At 40.3% G+C, this 22231-nt stretch overlaps 1 protein-coding gene across 1 annotated transcript in view; it reads right to left on the bottom strand.

The window, feature by feature from the left end:
• Positions 1–3639: 3639 nt before the first annotated feature.
• LOC121186097 (A disintegrin and metalloproteinase with thrombospondin motifs 16) overlaps positions 3640–22231 on the bottom strand; it is a 51236-nt gene continuing 32644 nt past the window's right edge. The window contains exons 13-24 of the mRNA XM_041044722.1: positions 20787–20959; positions 20491–20621; positions 19992–20115; positions 19594–19838; positions 19235–19370; positions 17709–17835; positions 6613–6817; positions 5337–5531; positions 5141–5197; positions 4664–4879; positions 4331–4478; positions 3640–4199 (exon numbers count right to left, since the gene is read on the bottom strand). Coding sequence (XP_040900656.1) covers positions 4084–4199; positions 4331–4478; positions 4664–4879; positions 5141–5197; positions 5337–5531; positions 6613–6817; positions 17709–17835; positions 19235–19370; positions 19594–19838; positions 19992–20115; positions 20491–20621; positions 20787–20959 — 1873 coding nt within the window. The 3' untranslated portion in view covers positions 3640–4083. The remainder of the gene's footprint in view (positions 4200–4330; positions 4479–4663; positions 4880–5140; positions 5198–5336; positions 5532–6612; positions 6818–17708; positions 17836–19234; positions 19371–19593; positions 19839–19991; positions 20116–20490; positions 20622–20786; positions 20960–22231) is intronic.

Below are 22231 nucleotides of genomic sequence, written 5' to 3'. Positions count from 1 at the left end.
AATGTGTAGTATGTCTGTGGTCTGATTTCCACTGCAATTGCGCATCATGCCTTAGCCATGCTGTAAGTGTTTAATTTTACACTGAGCTATGCAAACCTTCAATATTGTGGTCCTGTTTGAGAGGTTATTATGTCTCCTTGGAAATAAATGGAGAGGCTAGGCTTTTCTTTTGAGAAGAGTGTCCCTGTTTTATTGTGCTCTACAATGGTCTTTATTACTGTGGCTGCAGGTTGTCTAATAGCTGAGAGGAAGCAACCAAATGTGCTGGGATATGCTGTAGGTGCATCCTGATGGAAAGGTAAAATGACCCTGTAACTTCAGATGAACCTTAAGAGTGTAGCCTCAAGGCTAAAGAGCCAACTCTCTCCAAACAGATGCAGTCAGAGATAGCATAGTTTGGGAACTGGGAGTGTTGTGCATGCTTTTCTCGCTTCCTGTCTCTTTCTGACAGATAATCTCCTCTGTTACCTGACATGATAGGTTAGGTAACACTTTGCATGTTGCCAGATTTGTCTTGATCACCTTTCTTATCTGCAGGAAGCCTTTGTCTGATCTCTATCCTTGTATAAACAAAAATGCTTCATCCTCTTAATCCCTTTCTTCTTGTGTAGTTGGATTTCCTCCTCCTCTTTTTGCTTTGATAAACCGCTGTAGACAATTATAGGGAGTCAGGTGGAAATAAATTTGCTGTTTAATGAAAGTCAAAGTATAAGTCACAGAAGCAATACATTTTTGTTTTTAATAGCCTAAGAACAGAAACAAGATATAAAAAAAGAAACTGGTCACCAGCTGATCACAGGGCTAAGTCACAGTAAAACTGACAGAAAAACAAATGCATATTTAGATTTACACCCACAGCAGCTTGGGGTCTTTTATGCTTTTACTTGACTGGGGCGCAAAGAGGCTGATGACAGTACATTCCAGGAAGCTGGGGGGTGGAGGGCTTAGAGTAATATGATTCTGTGTGTGTGTGTGTGTGTGTGTGTGTGGTGTTGCTTTTGTCAGCAAACTAACATTAATTAATAAAACAATTTTGCATCTCTGAACTTCATGCAGACATTTGCTTGTGGAAAAAAAACAACACACTGCTCTCCTGGCCTACATTCATTCAGTCATACAGTGTCTACACATAAGCACAGAGACAGAGCAATGCAGTGTCCACAGCTGACCAGCTATGAATCAACTACAGAGAGGTGGTTGACAAGGAGGAAAACCCCTTTTTCTCTATATACCTACTTCTCCCTCTGGCTCCCTCCCTGTCTTTCACACAGCATTTTTCTATGACAGCACCAAATACATAGATGCCCTGCCTTCTCCCTTTTCTCTTCCCACTCTGTTTCTCTCTGTCTTCTCACACTCTTCTTCTCTCCTCCTTCCCTCGCCATCTGAGGACCTTAGGGCTGTTTCCCCTGGGTTTATGACAATGGCGATTCTGTTTTGGGCATCTGTGTCTCCTTGACTTGTTGAAAAATGACTAAAGAGTAAAGCCCAGACACAATATGTCATAGGTGTTGAAATGGCTAATACCACATTGGCATTGCTGTTAGCCAGGGCGCTGGCTTATGTGCTGCACTCCACTGCATACTGAAAACTAGATCTTCGCATTAGGTACGAGAAGGTTTTCTCCGATGCCAGATTACTCTTCTTCTTTTGAGTTTTACTAAGTTATGACATGACATGTAATGCTAGCTGTAGCACGGTACGGTCTAGTCCTGCACTATATATATGAAAAGTTCCCTGAGATGACTTCTGTCATGATTTGGTGCTATATAAATAAAATTTACTTGAATTAGTAACTGTTTCAGTTTCTACCTGTAAACCGCTGCATTGAAGCTTGATTCAGGTCTGTGCTTACAGGCTTAACTTGACTGAACATTTAGGTTTTCATGTTCACTGTATCAACTTTAAAAGTCATAGCTGAGCTGCCCCTGAATGGCCGAAAACTTTTATTAATGCAGGTTTAGTGGCTTAACAACTAGTAATAGAGCCAAGCCTAGCCAAGTCTACACTGAGCCTAAACATTGCAATGTGTTAAGTGTTAACCCAGAAACATCAAAATGCAAGTTATCTACACTCCCTAGATAGACTGAGGAAATATATTATAGTCTAATTTTAAGCATAGGAAGAGAGATGGCTTCCTTAACAGACTCTAGGAGTGTATTCCAAAGAAGGGCTTTATGGTGGAGAAATGCTATTGTTGGAAGATTTTGTCTTGAATGCAAAAGAATATAGGGTTTCTTTTAAGGCTTGTTAAGTATGGCAGAGATAGGCCATGTAATATTTTATGCGTTGGATAGAAAGACAATAACTAGAATCAAAGGCTGGAGTTTTATGTTTACATGTACAAACTTAGACTACATTACAGCTGTCAGGTCTGAAAGTTACAAAGTGTATTGTGTGTGTATATTAAAACCACAGTGTCAGATATGCAGAGAAACAGTCTACTCTCTGCTATTATGTAGGTGAAAACATGTAACAATGATGATAGTGATGTTAATAATATGCTTGTTGAAAGACAAATTCTTTGTCAGGGCATGATGACAACACCGCGCCAGTTGAAGACTTCAGCCAAAGAAGTATGATTGTAGAGATCAAGTTCCCCTCCTAAGCCTTTTTTCACTTAGCAAGAAAACATTCAGAGTCTCAAAGTTTTATACCCCCTCGGAAGATGAAATTCAATCAGACTGACAACTGACAAAAGGATGAAATCACGACTCATGCCGCAGCTGAGATGCTGACATGACACACATTTGTTTATTGTTATTTCATTTACATTGTAAAACTCACATTGAAATAGCATTAGCCATCATCTGTCAGTGCTTTTAACCATAACCGATATGTAATGCATTATTCTGTGCCATATCAATGCATGCAATACATGACTGCCTTGAGTAATAATGTCGGACAGTGTAATGTAAAAATGGACCAGTGCCTCTTTGCACAGCATGCTCATACCTTTTGTTATTGATTGCTGAACATTGCTGAAACTGGCTTTTCATCATCACAGACTTTTTTTTTTTTTTTTTTTAAATAAATGTTTTGAATAAGAAAGGTGCAGTTTATCAGCATGAAATCCTATGAAACTTAATACAAAATACAAGGGTAACAGGCTTAGGGTAGAGTAATAAAAGGACATATTTATACTGCTTATTAATACAGTCTTCCAGCAACGCTGTATTGTAAAGCCAATAAATAAAACAAACAATACTGTACATGGGTCACACAATTCAGTTGTTCCTTCCTCCAACTTGAGGATTTCACACTGACTCGGTGACAAAAGACGACATTATAGCACCACTGAGTACGAAAGCCAGTTCACACAGTCTAGACCCACTTCAGAACAGTTCTCCCATGCATTATGCATTTTGTTTTTTTTTCCTTTCCTTTTTTCTTTTATACGACAACACCAAGCTTTCTGCTATTGTCCAGCTATAGAGGAAGCCCACTTTGATTATTCCCCGCCTGTTTTTTATCAAGCCTTACAGTAAAGATATATTTTATTACTTCTTTCTTTGAAACATCCCTTTTCATTATCATACTCCAGATTTTCCAATTCATCAAGAATTGCAGTGCACACCAGGGCGTATCACATGTTGTTGCGTGGCAGTGCTTGAAACATCGTCAACCATTTTTTTTTCTGTTGCCATCATTGGCTCTTGGTTGACTGGGAGATGCTGGGTGTTCCGGGTACAGATCTGTTCAGTCACATATAGTACATAAACAAAGCTGGGAATTTTCAGGTTTTCAGTTTCTTTTGGACACGTCAGTCCTATTCTCTTTAATCAAGATTCCCATTTTGCTCGTTCCTCCTCATAATTCTGTCCTTTATTTGTACTGTCCTGATCACATTCCTGTGTAGTGCTGTCACCGTCTAGTTCTTGTATCCAGATGTCCGGCATCGAAGGGAGAAGGAAGGGCACTGCAAACTCTCTTGCACTTCCATTGAAATGTCCTATGTTTTTCAGTGCTCGCCACACGCTTAAAGCAAAAAACACTGTCTTTTCAAGCATGGAAGTCAAATATAGTCTTTTGTCTATCTAACTACCTATCTGTCTGTGACACAGACACAGTCACTTCGTATGATTATAGGTTTGAATTGGAACAGGACTGGCAGCACTGCTTGCCATAGAACTTGTGGTTGCAAACTCCATGCTGGGGCACCAGGTAACACCAGTTGAAGTAATCCCTACACGCAAGGTCTGTGAAAAAGAAGAAAGAAGAAAAGAAAGAAGAAATGAGAAGTTTGTTTCTATTCTGGCAAGTTATTTTCTGACTATAGATTACAAGAAGTGCAGTTTTAGCTTGTCTACAGGCATCAAAGCTTCAGTACCTTTCTTCTCAGGTTGTGGGCAGAAGTTGGTGTTGCAGGCCTGGGACATTGAGGGTTTAAGATGGAGTGCACAACCAGGAGAGGGCTTCCCCTGAGCCAGACACTGGACCGTTCTGACCTGCACTCCTCCTCCACATGTCACCGTGCACTGTAGAAAACAAAGAAACAAGTCCTTGTAGATGAAAACATTAAATCCCCCCTCTCTGGTCAATTCACGAGTGTTGATGAGTTTACAAAGTAATTACAAACAATGCTGAAACTCTGCAGACATAAAATGCAGTAGAGTGCTCTGTGCATGGTTCAGCTGAGTAATCCTGCTCTAAATGAACTAACCTGAGACCAAGGAGATGAGTGCCACTCTGGTCGAGGCGGAGGTTGAGGGAGTGGCTGAGGTGGATAGGTGCGATGATGTGTGCTCCATCGGTGGACTGGTGGTGTAGTACGGACAGGGCACTCAGCCACGATGCAGGGCCTCTGGAGCTCTACTGTGGGCTTGGGAACATGGTGGCACTTCTTGGCAGCAAGCTCTCTGTATTTTCCTGCAGTGTCCTGTATTATGAAAACCAAAGATGCCATTGAATGACATGTCACCCCTTAAGACAACTGTTCTTTACAATAAAATCTATAGAACTATATTCATTAAATATAAACAAAGCTAAAGTAAAAAGCTAAAAATCGAAATTATAATAGAATGAGATTGGAAGAGGTGAGAATTTAAAGCAGCGAAGTGTCACAATTAATGGTAAAGTTACTGATTTAATAATAAGAAATCAACATTGTGCTTTATTTGAGTAAACATACAATACAGACCTTCTCTGCACATTTAATGAAGCGTGCCTGATAGCCACGACCACATGTTACTGAACACTGAAAATGGAATAAAGAAAAAAAGGAGAAACTTATTTACATTTGCTTAAAATAATTTTACAAACTCAGCAATTGCTGCCTTAGTCATTTTAATTTGATACGGCTTTATAATCAGTCTTTATAACTGCTGGAGAATTACCTCTTGCCACGTGGAGACAAACCACTGGACTTTTCGTTGTTTCTGGCAGCGTCTAATGAAGCAGGATTCTTGACCGGCAGGTTTCGGCAGGCCTGCACACGCACTGTCTGGCAGTGTGTGTGTCTGGGCACCTGGGTTGGCGCTTGTACACAGCACCGTCCTCTTCCTCAGGCCGTTGCCACACTTACGAGAACACTGCCAGATAAAGAGAAGCATGGTAACGATGATTCATTATGCCTTCATAATTTAATTAAGCGTTACAGTTTCCTTCATGATTGGTAGATCTCATTATGATAATATTATTTGTATAGTTAATTCCAAAAATGTCAGTAAGCTAACTGAGGCAGAAGGAAAATAAATTCAATAGGTAAATTAAATCTTTACTGGACCATTATATGAATCCTCAAACATTTACACCTTTGCTTTCCTGAGAATCACGTCCAGGCCCCATTACAGAGTACATTTTATTATTCAACTACAACACAATTTAGATTATGAATGATCCACTTTTTAAGTCCATTTGTAGTACACTCATCATTTTAGAAGTAGCCTTTCCTCTTTCTTTTGACTATAAGCAAGAATTTATCACAATTCAAGATTTGACATAATGGATCTGTTAAAAGACTTGAACATAGAAAGACATGTCTCAAGCCAAAGATCTAAACAAGCCAATTATGCACAGTCTACAATATATTCATTCTCCTCACAGTGACTTACTGTGCTTTACTTCCTTAATAATTCCTTTTAGGTAGGCCAATAATTCTCCCAGTGTTCGTTCTGTTCCTATGCACACATCTTATGGCACAGCCTAAATCAAAATCTTGAAAGTATTTCACTTCATCCAAGAAACAGGGGGCGGAAGGGGGCCTTTGACGCACTTCCTCCGTACCACAGAGAGCCACAGAGGATGTAAACTGGACACCATTTGTGGCAGGTAGTTAGGGACATTTGGGGTAAAATGGAAGTGAAACGAGTCACCACACATAATGTATAAGAACTGGGCTGAGAACAAAACATATGAGGTTTCAGTGGGCACATTCATAGTTTAAAGCCACTGAGATCACTGTCATAAAATGTGGTGAAGCCATCAAGGCTGTGGTTCACTTAGCAACGCAGTGTGTAGAGCAAGTGTGTGTCTTTGAACTGTTTCATTTTTTCTTTCCTCCTGTGGATAAATGTTTTGTACCACTGAAGAACTACGCCTTTCATATATCAATGCAAACACACAAATCCCATCTTTGTGTGTCCGTGGCAGATCACTTTCACACATGCTTACCTGTGACCATGGCCCAGTGGTCCAAACTGGTGGACAGCTATGTGAGTTGCAGGCTTGCCTCCTGGCTGGGGTGGGCTGGGGACAGTGAGAGTCAGCCAGGGCGTCTACGTTGGCTTGGCTGGTTCTCTGGACACACTGGACCTGCCGCATCTGCTCTCCTCCTCCACAGCTCCGACTGCATCCCCCCCACTCTCCTACAGACCAGCTGGGATAACACAAAAAGCCCGCTGAGTCAACATGCACAGCTCCTCAATCACCTATTCAGACAGGCCTGCGGGAATTTGCCAATGAGACGATAACTGTACAATGGTAGCAGCTGTAGAAGACTCCCCGTGTTGCACCTAAGCTACTTCTCTCTGCAGCTAATTTGTTTCAAAATAGAAATGACGGTAAAACCCAGAACATACTGTATGTCTAACAATAGCTTATTATCCAAATTACAGAGTATTAATAGATTTATTCAACATTATTCTAAACACCAGTCTCCATATATCACTGTTATCAGACACAGTAGAGTGTTACAGGCCTAACTCTATAGGTTTAAGATGTTTATTCATGGCTGACTGGCTTCAGAGCAAGTCAGAACAGCCAAGACTGTAATTTAAACCCCACTGCACAATTTTAACACCGCCGCCCCCCCCCCCCCCCCCCCGCCTAAACTTAGCTTAGTTTACATCATCACATATTTTTTTCATCGTTACCTCCATTTGTACTGTGTACTTGTAACAAATATGTTTGCAACCACATAAACGTAGCTGGTTCAAGATATATATTAAGCATCCCTCATATTAATGCATCTTAGACACATAATCCTCTGACTCTGATGAGCGCTCCGATTAGGACAGCAGTGTTTATGTTATGTTTTGGTGCTTTTTTTGGGTTTTATTCCCCCAACACCGTACCCTGGCAGACAGTATGTCTTAAGTCGCCTAATCCCTGGATCTCCTATCCTTTCTCTCTTCCTCAAAGCTTCATTGCATCTATCCCAAATGACCCCAAACTGAGAATGCAGGCAGCTCAATCCCACATCACACACTCTGTCATCCTCTCCCTAACTTCACCCCAGTGTACCCACCCAGCTTCCAAAGATCTACCCCTAAACAGCCCCCAAAATGTTGCTGTCAGCACACTGAGTTGTATATATTAACAATCTAAACTTTATTTGTAGTAATTTGCAGCATCATTTGCTTGGAATGTTGTATAAGGAGGATGAGAAGAGTATAGCCCTATACGTGCACTATCGGATCTAAATAAATATGGAGAGAAATTCCATCTGGTCTAATATATGTCAGGAGGAAGATACACACTTTAGTATAATCAAAGGAAGATTAAAGGGAGGATGAGAGATTTTTTTTCTTTTTTTACTTTAAACATTTAACCTAGTGATCAACACATACATGTAACATATTTAACACACTGACATGATATTTATTAGCCTTTGGCATGGAAACAGGAAATAAACCTACATAAATACATAAGAATTAAGCAAACAGTAGACCAACTAAAGTCACAGCAATTTAGCTGAGACATATTAGAACACATTACGCTTACACTGTTAGCTTCAAGACAGAGTAAATTTAATATCTCTTTTCTTATGTCTTTCTTAATTTGTATATCACCAAAAATATTTCAGTACTTAAACCGAACAGGATTTCTATGACGTAACATACCAGCGTAGTGGTTAGCTGATATCATGGATTTATTATGTAAGAACATTTACCAGCTCACTACAGTATGATATCATACTGGCATACTTGATGAAATCTTATTCTGGCTCTCTTACACCACTTAGTCACATCTGAGATATCACTTTTTGCACAGAAAAGTAAAATATAGCCATCTGACCCACAGTGGGTAAAAGGTTGAAATGTGGCAGACTATAAAGGCGACGTGTTAGAGCTTTAATTAATACTGAAAGGCATTTACTTGTGCCACGGATTTATCAACTTAGTGACCTCACTGGAATGGCCATTGGCATAATATACTGATTAATGCCATATCAAATTATAGACCACCTTGTGATCTTTGCCTCGGCTGCTATCAGTAGGTGTTGTTGGAGGATGAGTAAGCATCACACCCTGTGGACAGAGGCACACAGGATCACATATCCTGTGGACAGAGTGTCAGGTTGCCCCTGTGGTCTAAATGATGCTGTCTAGATGCTCACCAGGGGCATTAAATAACCTCTGACCAGTGTTTATGGCTGCGTGTCTTTGGGTTTTCATGTGTATGTGTCAGTGTGTGGGTGTTTCTCTGCTTATATTAGTGGATGTCCACACTGTGAGACAGAATGATATCATGCTCTAAATGCGAACGGGCATTGGAAACCTTTTTCCATGATGTAATGACTGTTCGTGCCAACTCATTGGGTGCAGACACAGCAAAATGAAATAACAGCAGGGGCCTCAGAATAGTATGACCTGCAGAGATGGACTGATGACCACCAGCCAGCCAGTCTAGCCTAGAACGCATGCTTTGGTAGGTCCAGCACATGTTTTGTTTCAGCTCACAGTTTATGCACACTGACGGCCCACATGCTGTAAGAAAGCAATGCACACAAAACTTTCCCAGATCCAAAAAAGAAAAAAAAAGTAAAGGTATGCACATATAATAAGGCAATATGTTTCACTTTAGTTCAACTAAAAGTTTCTATACTGTACAAGGAATTTTTACATAGGTACAACTGAAACTAGTTGTGGTTGTTTAAACCATGGAACAGAACTCTGATAAAGTTGGATACACAAATAAATGTGATCATCAGAAACCCAAACACTACAACACTGTAACTATATTATACGTATGTTATTGACCTTTAATAAGAAATTTGAGCCATTGCTGCAAATAACTGTAATTACAGTGTAAAAGCATGGAAATGCAGCCTAGAGGTTTTTGTAACCAACGGGAAAAAGATGGATTACATAATGTTATTACTGTATAATTTTCAGCTGTAACATGAGAAATCTGCTGCTCTGTTTGTATTTGAATATTAGTTTCATTAGAATTAGATAGTAATAATAATAGTGGGCCTTGAACCCATTCAGGATACTTTGAGAGTGTATAATTGTCACATAATGTGATGAAAGGCTATTTTAACTGCTTTAGGAAGGTAATGCAATAATTTCCTGGGTATTTCAATAATATTGTTATTTCATTGATTGGCAATTGTTACCTCAGAAGGGCTGTAACATACTGATCGATAACAGAGAAATAACAGAGAACTGAGCAATAAATTGAGTAAGTGCTTTAGTCAACATTATTACTGCATAATCAATTAAATATATGTCCTGTTCCCAATATCCCTGTAACTTAAAAATCACTGGTTGAAGTACCCATGGGGTGCCATTACTTTTCCTAACAGTTTATTCATAGCATGGACAGTTTCAAACAATTCAGAGGTAAATCGTAATATTTACAAATTCATAGGCAGTGCAGTGCGTCTAATTGTCAGCTCCCAAAGACCATCACATAAATATTTAATTTATCAAAACACTAAAAAATTCTGTTGCACATTACTGAATGCAAAACATGTAAATAGCCAAGTAGCTTTGTAAGTGTCTGGTTCCTCTAATACTCTCTCTCTCTCTCTCTCTCTCTCTCTCTCTCTCTCTCTCTCTCTCTCTCTCTCGCTCTCTCTCACACACACACACACACACATACACACACACACACCTTTTACACCTTTTGGTCCCCACAAAGCTGGATGCTATATAAAAGCTATATAAAACAAGCCCCCCCCCCTCCCAGAAACACACATGCTCATACACACAGACACACTTAAGCAGCACCAGCTGTAGATAATGAAGGAGATAGGCCCAAGAGATGAGTGTAAACAGTTGTGAGATTACTTTACAGCCACTATTATCACTCCTTCCTCAACTCAGTGTAAACACACAAATCCATTAGTGAGTAAATGCTGATAGGGGCAGTGTGTGTAAATTTGTAAGCGGTAGAGTGTGAGAGAGAAGGTAAGAGAGGTATGGAAAGAAATATCAGAGAGGGGTATCAACAGCTAAGAAAACCACGAGAGACCTGGGTAGAGTAGCTGTGCTGGTGTACATGAGAGAGGGAGAATGTGCTTTTGAACATATTTATAAATCACTTTTAAAAGATACAGACAGTGAGACAGACAGACTGACTGACAAGCAGACAGAGAGAGTGCGTGTGTATGTTTGTCATAAAGCCACAGCCCCACAAATCCCTGCTGAGAGATTGGAAGTGCTGCAACCAGAGCACAACTTAGATTGAATGACAGCTATCCTTGGCTGGCTTCTTGGTGGTACAAATGTGTGTGTGTGTGTGTCTATGTGTATGTGTATGTGTGGCGGGACAGGGTTGGACAGGTCACAGAGAAAAAAGACGTCACATCAAAGCGTCCAGGCCATTAGGGTAATGTTTACAGCTGAGCCTGAAGCCACCCAGGCTAATGGACACTGCAGTGGAGGTCTGGCGACCCAGCCTGCTGTTCCTCTGTGCAGTGTGTGTGTGTGTGTGTGTGTGTGTAGGGACAGAAAACTGACCTCAAGGGCTTCACCTATGGCTCTGTGTGTGAAAGGGAGACCAAGGGAAAGAGAGACAGACAGTGAGACAGACAGAAACTGACCTTATGGCTTACACACAAAGGGCAAGAAAGTGGTCTCGCCCTGTACATAAATGGCTACAACTCTGGCTGCAGTGAAGTAGTGTATTTGAGTGTTTGTGTCTGTGTTGAGGGAAACTGAAGCATCTGTTGTAGCTATCTCCCAGTATCCTGAGAGATGAGTCAGCAGTTAAGTACTGACTGAGATCTATGGAAACGAAACAGTCACTGTCTCTGGCTACAAGATAATGACAGAGTGATCACACACTGGAAATGTCTAGATAAAGCTTTTGGCTTGTTTGGCTCGTTGGCAAAAACCCACAAACGCTGCGAGCATGAGTTTCCTGATGTCCTCCCTGATGTACAGTATGCCCTCTTCTCTCCTGAAATGTTTACTTTCCTTTCTCTGCTAGGATCCATTTACCAATAGGACCATAATTAAATTTTCCAATGTAAGCGTGGCACAGAAACATAATACATTACATCATATTGGTTCACATACATATACGAATATATTAATAGGTCCATTTGTGTTATGATTTCTATGAAAGTATGGTATACTTGACAAATATAGTTGAGGCCATTTAGTGAGTCTTGTTTCAGTGTAAAATTGACATTTTAGGAGTGCATCAAATGAGTTAAATCGATCTGTGACATTTCTATTGTGAAGTATTAATTTAGAAATTTACCAGTGCTGTAATTGATTCTCACAGGAAATCCCAATGCTTTTACTTAACATACTGTAACCCAGTGGTTCCCAAACGTTTTCTGTCATGACCTCTTTAGATACTGAAAAGATTTCATGCTCCCCTTCGATGAGGAAATTGAATGTATATTTATCAAACAGAAATATTGGGGAAACTAGCAACAAAAAGAGCCAAAATGCATGTTGCTCATTTCTTTCTGTTGAGTGAAGGAAAAATGCCAGTTAAACTCTGCTCAAACAGCCAAACTTCTTACTCACTCACAAAAGGCTAACCAACTGCATTTGATAGTGAACTCCTAGGTAAGATTAGCTTCGTCATAGTTTGGATGTAAATGATATGTTTGCTTGATGGGCATCACCAGTGTTTCTTTTCTTACATGCCACTTTACATGTCATTTTGATTTCTGAAAAAAAAAAAAAATCATTCTAACCTGAATCTTGCCAGCGTTGCTAGTATCTGAGCGCTCTCATTTCTTGAATGTTCCAAATGACTCAGAATCACAGCTCTTTTCAACTCAGCTTTCAGCTTCTTACCATAGCAGTAAAAGCACAGTTGGAACTAATGACATTAGCGATGACTCCATTCTGGCAACTAGAGTGGCACTCAGTTGAGTGCATATCTCTGCCAAGGCCAAACAATCCTACACATTTCCCTCTCGCTCTCGTAATAGGAAAAAGGAAGTAGTGAGATAACACAAATGATTTATTAGTCATGAAACATAGTAAATACACCTTTGTGTGTTCTTCCATCAGATCTGGATTATTATCAGGATCTGCACCAAACTGTACAAACTCATAGATCTCAACACAGTAACTATGTCTAATTTTTTTCCATCAAGAGCCAAGCATTGTTTCCTGATGACGCTGATGAAAATGTTGAAAAATGCCCTCGGTCACAGTATAAAGGAAAGTGATTTGTGTATCTGCCCTTTCACTGGATCCACACCAAAAATTAACTTTTTCTTCCCTGGCCCATGTCCCATCCCTCCACCAAGCTTAGTGCAAATCACTGACAATAAACACACAGGTGAAAACATTACCTCCTTGGTGCAGTTAATGCAATGCATTGCAGCAATTAAAGGTCATTAGTTACACCTGTTTGTTTGACAGATGTCTGCTGTGAAAAAGGCCTGTTCAATGCAAAGGAATTGATGCATTAAAAAAGTATGTATGTAAAATTATGTATAAAAAACACATTTGCTAACATCATTAGATTTACAGGTAACATTTTGTCAATAAAATTTTGCTGTCAACAAAGGCAACAAGATGTGGTTGAGTTCTTCAGAAACAACAAGTAGGCTGCACCTTGCACTGAGTACTTTGGGTTACCAAAAACTGAATAAGCCACAGTCTGAATTTATGAATTTTGACCTTCTGTCCAGGGCGCTGCTGTTTTACCAAAATAGAGCTAATTACATAAAGTGACATTTTACAGCATTTATGTTGTTTTATGTCAGTGGTGAAGCTTCCTATTATTGAAAATGTTTTCTTTTCTAAGCTTTGATTCTACGGTATGAAGTAAAATATTTGAGTAAAATCCTTGGCAACAGTAATTACCCCAATACAAGCCTACATAATAATAATAATGTAAAATTTAGGTGGAGGTCAGTAGTAGCCATCCTAACATAACATATTTTGTGGACTCTTTTATCCAGAGTACCTCAGAGCTCTATGAGTGCAGACATTATTAGCCTGGGTGGGAATCATCTGTAATGCTGGCACTGGTGAGCTGTGCTCACAGTACCAGATTTTCTTCAATATAACAGTGAAAACAAAGCAGAAATGACTACATAATATACACCAAAATTACTACACATGATGACACAATGAACCACAAACATATTATTATTGAAAATGTCTGACCTAACAAAGTCCTGGAGGACATGGCCTCCTTTTTCTGACAACTTTATATATATATTTTCTGTCAACATGACTACTTTATGTCAGTAAATATGAGACAGCTCTGTGGTCATCAGGCAGAATTTTCCTAGGATACCTGTTCCAAAATGGAGAAATACACAAACTGAGAAAGAGGGAAATATTAATTCACTGACACTGTGCGGAGGAAAAATCCCCTTTTGAACAGCTGTTGGTTTCTATAAAACATGAGAACAAATGGTAATGTAACTGGGATTCCATGATTTCAGTGCTGACTACATAATATTGGTGTCCTGTAAATACTGTATCCCTGAGAAAATGTTTTTGCAGCAGCAGGTTTTTTCAGCAGGTGTTGGGACGCCACCAGTGGCACGCAGATTAAGAGAGGGATGACTTCATAAGCAAGAAGATTCGAAAGAGAAACACTGAGAAAAAGAGAGATGGAGTGAGAAGTTTGAATATGACTCGTCTTAACCAAATATCTGCATCAGAGTTAATAGACTGTTGTCTTTTGACTACACTGATTTCAGGGTGGGGTGCAGCAGGGACACTTAAAAAGGTCTTGATGAGAGGGTGAGGAGCAAGCTTCAGAGTAACTAGACACCACCAGTCTTCCTCTTCTGCCTTGCCCTGTCTTCTTTCTGTGTTTGTGTGCGTGTGTGTGTGTGTGTGTGTGTGTGTATGCCAGACAGCAGCTGATGGCCAGTCATTCTGCCCTTAGCAGCATGATTCCAGCAACACCAGCATCATACATGATGACTGCATGTATTCTGTACATGACATATACATACATATGCATTTGTGCACAGACAAAAAACTATGGTTCAAATACAGCAATAACTACACCACAGAATCTCTTATTTCTGAAACCACATTGAACCAAAGTTTATTGCCTTCATTGTGTCTGTCTTACTCTGCTATACCTTTACAGTTAATTTACTCCTGAACATTACAAGTAACTGTCATATCATGTAACATTTCAGGCACTTAAACATCCTCATTCTGTAGACAGTGGCCAAGATTAAAGGCACTAATTTCCATTGTGTCTGTCTCTGGCATGGCCTTCTAACACCAAATAACAACAGCTCTTAAAGCTAAAGTTAAAGCATTTCAAGTGGCTTGGCTGCAACATAACAAAACAGTTTTACACGCAGGGGACAAAGTCACATTTGGACATTCAACAAATGAATTTTTCTGGACATCCACACACAACACTGACCCGAGATGAGGTCAATGTCTCGGCAAAACCCTACTCTCCTCAACAATCAAGGCACAACTTGTCAGAAGTATCCATTTAATTTGCAAGAATTTGGCTGATATTTCAGATCATTACTAAGAGTGTACATGGGTGTACAAGGGAGTAGAGGCACATAGGAACTGATGCTTCAATAGCAGCTGTCAAAGGGCTCCAGATAAATGTTCTTGTCTACCTCTGTCTGGAATCAAGGTCCCAGTGTTTCAAAAATCACTAAGAATTTTGAGTGGCAAATCTGCCAAAGTTATCACTGTAAACCGAATATGGGCTGTGCCAGAATGGAAAGCTTGACAGGAGTAGCAACAGTAATTAAAGGGGGACTGGGGTCGGTTTTTTCCTATCCTTGAATTCAGCAAGAATTTTGGACTATACCACATTGTGGGAAGGCCTCTCACAACATCAGAGTTAGCTTCTCTGTAACAACTGGTGGCCGTGAGAGAAGTGACCCGTTATGCTTCCTTACTGTATTGCACTGGTGACCTCCTTCTCTTGCAGGAGTTATGTAGGCCCATGAGATCCTGTTTGCGTGATATCTTAGAAATTATTACTCCAACTGCACTTGCAGAAACACTCAGGGGAAATAATACCTCAGCCACAGCTGTTGTAGGAATGAAACACAGCATCTCCATTAATGACTGCACTGATTTGACTGGTATTTAGGTGTTATGTGGTCAAAAACCTGTTGTAAATGTGATACAACATATATCCCCAAAAAAGGTCAACCATCAACTCCTACCTTTTATCCTGTTGTGTAAATTTCTTTCCATGAACTATACATCCATATCCAGCTTTTTTTTTAAAAATCCCATTTTTATGAAAGCTTATCATCATCAACAAAATCTCAAGTTCCCTCCTCATTAAAACATGTGGTATCCCAGGAGCGTCTTTCACTGATTTGTTTTCTGGCCAGCATTTTACCCCTCATGACAATGTCCAGAGCCGCGCAGACAAGGGAGGGACATTTCCCCTGTGTGCGTCTTTATGCAAGTGTGTTCATACATGTCCGAACTGTCAGTGGACGCACCACTCCCTATGATGTCCGCAGCATCGGACCATGTTGACTGATCTTTGATCCTCTGCCCTGGCCCTGTCTGTCAGGGGTATAGACAGTGACCAAACCAACTGAGCCGAGCCAAGATCCCATGAAACCACACCCTGAAACCACAGAATCATTAGTGGGTCTCACTCCCTCTCTTGCTCTGTTTGGTATCGTCATACATCATGGAAAATGTGTTAGTGCCACTCTCAAGTGACATCAGTGGCATTATGAAACATCAAGAGAAGCCCTCTTTGCCACATCAACCTCAAAGTGAACCTGAACCAATGATAACATTTCCTACTTTGGTTCCCCACTGCAAATGAATCCTGAGCTTGTTTCCTGTGGATGTTTGTGGGACAATATATTCTGAGAATCACCAGAGTTTGGAAATGAACCAACATTTGTCACTGAATAAGCTGGCACTGCATTTTGTACACAGCAGTGTTACTTAAGCTACACATCTAGAACTAAAATGTCCCTTGTGGGTCTTGGTAGGGCCAGGGAACTAACCTTTTGTTATGAGTTTGGGTCCCCACAGTGATTCTACATGTGAAAAGATTTACAAGTCCTTGGCCTGCTGTATTAAACAAACACAGAAGCTAACTGTTCCTGACGTTTGTTGAGGTATCATTCTGAATTGGATGAAGACACGAACAGAATATCCAGTGGAACTTCCCCTGTCTTCCCCGTGTCTCACACGCATGTTTGGGCCAAAATGTAAGTTATTTTTCATTACTAGAGAGGAAAATGCCGTCATGGTGGAACAGGTGGAAGGGTGGAGAATAGAGTCAGCGCTGCCTGACGCCCTTCATTCACTTTATTATGAGGAGATAGTGTGGGAAGTTCGGAAGAGTTGACTCAGCCAATAAACAGCTCTTTTTGACACCGCATGTCAAGAAATTACAGAACAGATGTGTAGGTGTTGTAGACCAGTAACACATGGTAGGAGGAGTGAGGGAGAAGGAAGGTGAAAGGGACAGACGGTAGGAAGACAAAAGACTACATCCAAAATGGTGATTTGTGAGACACATTAAGAGACAGAGAAGGAGATTAAGACAAGATAAAGAGAGTACTAAAAATGTTTGTCCACAAGATAAACTCTTCACTAGCATGTCGAACTTCAATAACTATATCAACCTATTTGGCCGATGGCCCCTCAAGTTCCTCAAGTTCCCAACATGAACATGCATGTGCAGAATGTTGTGCTCTTACAGCCAACAATGTTTTTGGCTATCACATAGCCTACAGGGCGCTTTATAGCTCTTCCAGGGTATGTCAATTGAACGACTGAATAACTGACATACCCTAAAGTCCAGAGGTCTAGAAGGACCAAATTTTCAGTCTTTTTCCATCCAAAAGTATGTATCAGGAAAATATGAGCAAATGTCTGCACAGTTCAAATACTTTTTAATGATGTCCATATTGAGAGCCAGTTAAAAACCAGAGTGCAGATATATTGATGAGGCCATCACATACGTATGAAGCCGCAAATTACCACTGACTTTACTGAGGTTTGCGATTTCTGTGACAAAACTGAATGACACCAGTTAACACTGAGTACAACTGCATTCACAGCACCAACCATCACTACTATTACTAGCATGCACAATGCAGTGAGATTTGAAAGAACATGGGGTCTGACCTGGCAGGACACGGTTGGGTGTTGCAGGGCATCAGTCCAGTAGCTGGTCTTGATCTGGGGTTGCAGTAGGATGTGTTCACCTGCACTCTCAAGTCTTTGTAACACGCTGACTTGGTGTTCATCTGGCCTGTATGGGTTAAATATCAATATGTTCAGGCAATTTTCATTTGAGCTGCAGTCTATTCCAAGCTGCTGCTTGGCTATGATAAAAGAACAGTAGTTAAACAAAACTACAGTCATTTGTTATTTGTATTTGCACACAATATACCTGCAATATGTGAATATGTGACACCTGTTTAATAACATGAAACTGGTTTCACACTGATATGGACATACATTTGAGGTGATAAAATACATTGTGTGTTCTACACGCGCAGAGAATTTGCCTTAGTAAAACATGAAAACAATTGCTGAAATTTTTTTACTTCTAATAATAATAATCTAATAATAATTTTTAAATTGTGTGAATTTTGTATTTGCGAATTCTTGCCCAATTTCTGATTTATGTGAAACTTGAATCCCAGGTTCACAGATCTCCTAGTTGGTATTTGGCCTTAGGCAAGGTCAATCTGCACATCTCAACTCATACAGGTCAGTTAGTCAGTCACACTCTTTAATAAAGCAAACGACCCCCAACCCATCACAGCCTACAATCAGGACACAAAGAGGTGGAGGTGGTTAGGTTGGACCGCAACAGACCAGGGTGGGGAACTTTAACCTGGAGGGTCAATCAACAGGAACTCTACACTGGGGGCTTTGTTCACACTCATGAAGCTGAGCACGCACACACACACACACACACTCACAAACACGCACACACACATACACACACACACATTTGCACTTTTATCTCCTGACCTCTACCCTCAAATCACCATGCCAGGGACTGCTCAAGTCATTATAGCAGTCTTTGCACGTGTATGTCAGTGTGTGTGTGTGTTTGTGTGTGTGTGTTAGTTTAATACCAGGCATCTGGTGGGACAAATGCCACCAGTCGAAGCCATGCATGTGTATGCTTGCTTGCTTTAGTGTATCTGCTTGTGTGTGGGGGCATGTAATAGCAGCTCTCTAGTAGAACAAGGAGAGGTCCCACCAGTCCAAAACAAGAGCTACTACTGTCCCCCCAACTAATGATGGGAATGGTCCTCTCTCCATTTAACCTGCAGCTAAAAGCCTTATTATAGATCAGAGGGGCCAGACTGAGCTTTCTTGTCCACTGATCTACAAACTGCCTTCTTAATTTGTGGGCTGGCCCAGATTACTCAGCCCACGTTGAAAGGAAATGATCTGTCCTTTTTCATCAATGCAACTTATATCTAAGATAAAAAAAACATACAAAAATGAAGCAATGAACAAATAAAATAACGTCTGAGGTTACAGGGGAGATGGAAAAGGACTATACTACACTACACTGAATATATCTATCATTGCAATTTGTAAAAGCACATTTTGATTTAATTTGCAGCACAAGCGTAATATGATAATGCTACTAAAAATGTTTTTTTGGCATTCGTGCTTGTACATACCTCCAGCACAAGTTGCTGAGCACTGGGAGCGTATGATGGCCCATGTATAATTGTGTTTGATGTGATTCTTTTTCTCATCAGCTTTCTTCAGAGTGTATTCCCAGCGCACACCTGGGTTCCAGCCCTGTAACAATATCTACAGGGCAAAGAATATGGTACGAATGATGAGATGAAAGACTGCAGAAAGAAGTAAAATTACACGCAAGCACATAACTAAGTAAAGATGTAAAGAAGAAAGACATAATCAAAAGGAGGAAGGAAGGTTTTCAACAGTTTATTTAAAAAATGACCAAATGGCACAAACACATAAATAAGTCACATAACACTGGTCAAAGTAATAATTTTTGATCATCCTTTACCTCTATGACCAGTGTCTCATTGGTGGGGCCAGTTGATAAGAGGCTCTCTGGTCTGTTATAGGGTCTCTTATATTCAAAAATGGCTCCAGCGATGGGGTGTCGACCTGGCCAGTCCACTGTCCAGTGTCCGTTCAGGTAGTAACGTCTCTGGGTGTCCCTGACAGCCAGGTATGAGCTTGATGTATTCAGCTCGACCACACGGATACTCCGAGCCCCTGCTGGGATGGTTACCACCCCATAGTACTCTAAGAAAGACAACAAAAAATGTTACACAATCACATCACAATGACACCATAACACACAAAATAGTCTTATATATGAGCTATAAAATGATAAAAGGTAGGAAAAAGTATTTTCACTATCTGGGATGATGAAACAAATACATACTTATGACTTACGATTAGTATAATGCTGCTTGGTGTACTGTCCTTTGTAGATCTTGCAGGTGGTGTTGTCTCCTTTACACACCCCACAAGCATCAGGCACAGCTGTGGAGCCCAACACACGATCGCAGCCCACTCTCTGTGGGAGAAAAACATCATTGGTTTTCACTAAAAAGTAGATTATAACCATAAAATGCTACTTTACATCATACAGTGTGGTGATTTACAACAGCTGAAAGGCTGAAAGCTACCATCATTTTTCCCTCTTGTGTTGACAGGTCAGCACTTTCTTTTTCATTACATTTGAAGAAGTTGTGAAAGAGCACAACAAGGGTGTCTATTGATGTTCTCCACTGCTAAACCCATTCTCAAAATTTATTGCTCAACTTCAAAGATCTCACGCATGATATCATCTTCAAAAAAAAAAAAAAATCTAGTACTAACTCCACACACTTTCTCATTCTTTAACAAAACCATGTTACTGGCTCACTGCTTGACAGCTTAAAAGTATTACCTCACACAGTCCATCAATACAGACGTTAGAGCTGTCCTGTGAGCAGAGTGTCCCATCCTTAACTTTACTGGCCAAGGCAAAGAAGAAATCATAGCCTTCAGCAAAGCAGTACAGCTTACATACATCTTGATCTGGAAGAAAAGAAAATAGCCACAGGGGCCAGATGCAACAAGCAAATTTTTTAGTACCATGACATGGCCAGCTGGAAGAAAAAAAAAAAAAACTGCCCCAAAATTTCTTTTGACGTTTCACATCTTTTTTTCATGAGTAATTCATGACTTCAGTCACTGTCTCACCATCCACTCTCGTGTATGGTCTCCAGGTGTAGTACCATCCTCTGAACTGTTTGCTGTTGAATTCAGCACACTGTTGCGCTCTGTAATCAACGGTGTTGGGTGGACAATCCTCAGTGTTACAAAGTTTGTACGACCTGGAGGAGCCCTCACAGAACTTCCCTCCATATGCGGGTCTGAGGAGAGGAACACATACATACATAGCCTAAGTCATGAAAACAAAGCTTTCTATTTGTTGTTGTTTATCTTGATATTCGGTATTTCACCACAGAATTATTTTATGATTTCATTACTATGATTTCTTCTCATATGTATGTGATCTACAGAGAAAACTGTGTTTTAATACAAATAGCACAGAATTTCATTGTAACTGCATTTTGGCATGACTAACATATGAATATCCTTCCCTCCATATGTGGCTGTGAATGAGTGTGCCTGTTTGAAGGCTTCTCCAATCACAGGTGTATAACCCCAGGCTATGTTCCTTAAAACACCTTCCACGGGGCAATTACACCCTCTATAAGCCCCCCAATCACATTGTCACTTATCTCTCTCTCTTGCTCTCAGCTTCTCTATCCTTATATCTCTACATTTCATCTTTTGCTTTTTTAATCCCTTCTCTGTCATCTCTTCTTTCCCCCTTTCCCTCCCTCCCATTTCTCTCTGCCTCCCTCCCCTTGCCTGTCTTTGTTTTCCTCTCCCTCCATTGCCATCCCTCCTCCCCCCATCTCTTGGTCTTTCTCCTCATCCCTCTCTGTTTAATTTAGTCCACCACTTGTCAGGACCTTGGCATGACATGATAAAGGGGAGGCCCTGGCGTTTAGGATAGGGCCCCCCGACTGCCTGGCAGTGCAAATAATCCTGAGTGACTGATGAGTAAGGGACTAAGTGAGCAGATAAGTGATGAGGCGGCGGACCCATGTGAGGGATCTTCACTATTTTAATCACTTGTCTTAATATAATCTTGGCCTTGAGTCAAGCAATCACAAACAGTGCAGATTGTTCTCTGTTACAAGGCTTCTCTCTATTAATCCTCTGTGTACAATTGTGTGTGTATACATTTTTGTATACATGCTAGTTAAGTCAGTTCCTGCATATTTTAATGTATGACTGTGTGTATATATTTACATGTTAAAACAACATGTTAAATATTGCTATAGCTATTTTAACATTAATTAAGAGAAATGAATGGAATCCTACAAATTAGGACATGGTAAAAATTATATATTTATTAAGAATATTTGTGTGATCCAAATGGTTTTGCTTGGTAGGTAGTCTTTTGATAGTTTAAAATGCTAATTACGCTTTTGGTGTCATGTACATCTGCAAATTGTCACTGCAATTTTCTGACAATTTTTGTTTAACAGAAATGTAAAACCAACAGATTTTGGTTTTAATTGGAGCTACATGCTTTAACTATTTCTTGGTAAAGAATCAGCAAGATTGTA

The sequence above is a fragment of the Toxotes jaculatrix genome, chromosome 8 (assembly GCF_017976425.1).
Source record: "Toxotes jaculatrix isolate fToxJac2 chromosome 8, fToxJac2.pri, whole genome shotgun sequence".
NCBI classification, from domain to species: Eukaryota; Metazoa; Chordata; class Actinopteri; family Toxotidae; genus Toxotes; species Toxotes jaculatrix.
This window is presented reverse-complemented; position numbering and strand designations above follow the sequence as displayed.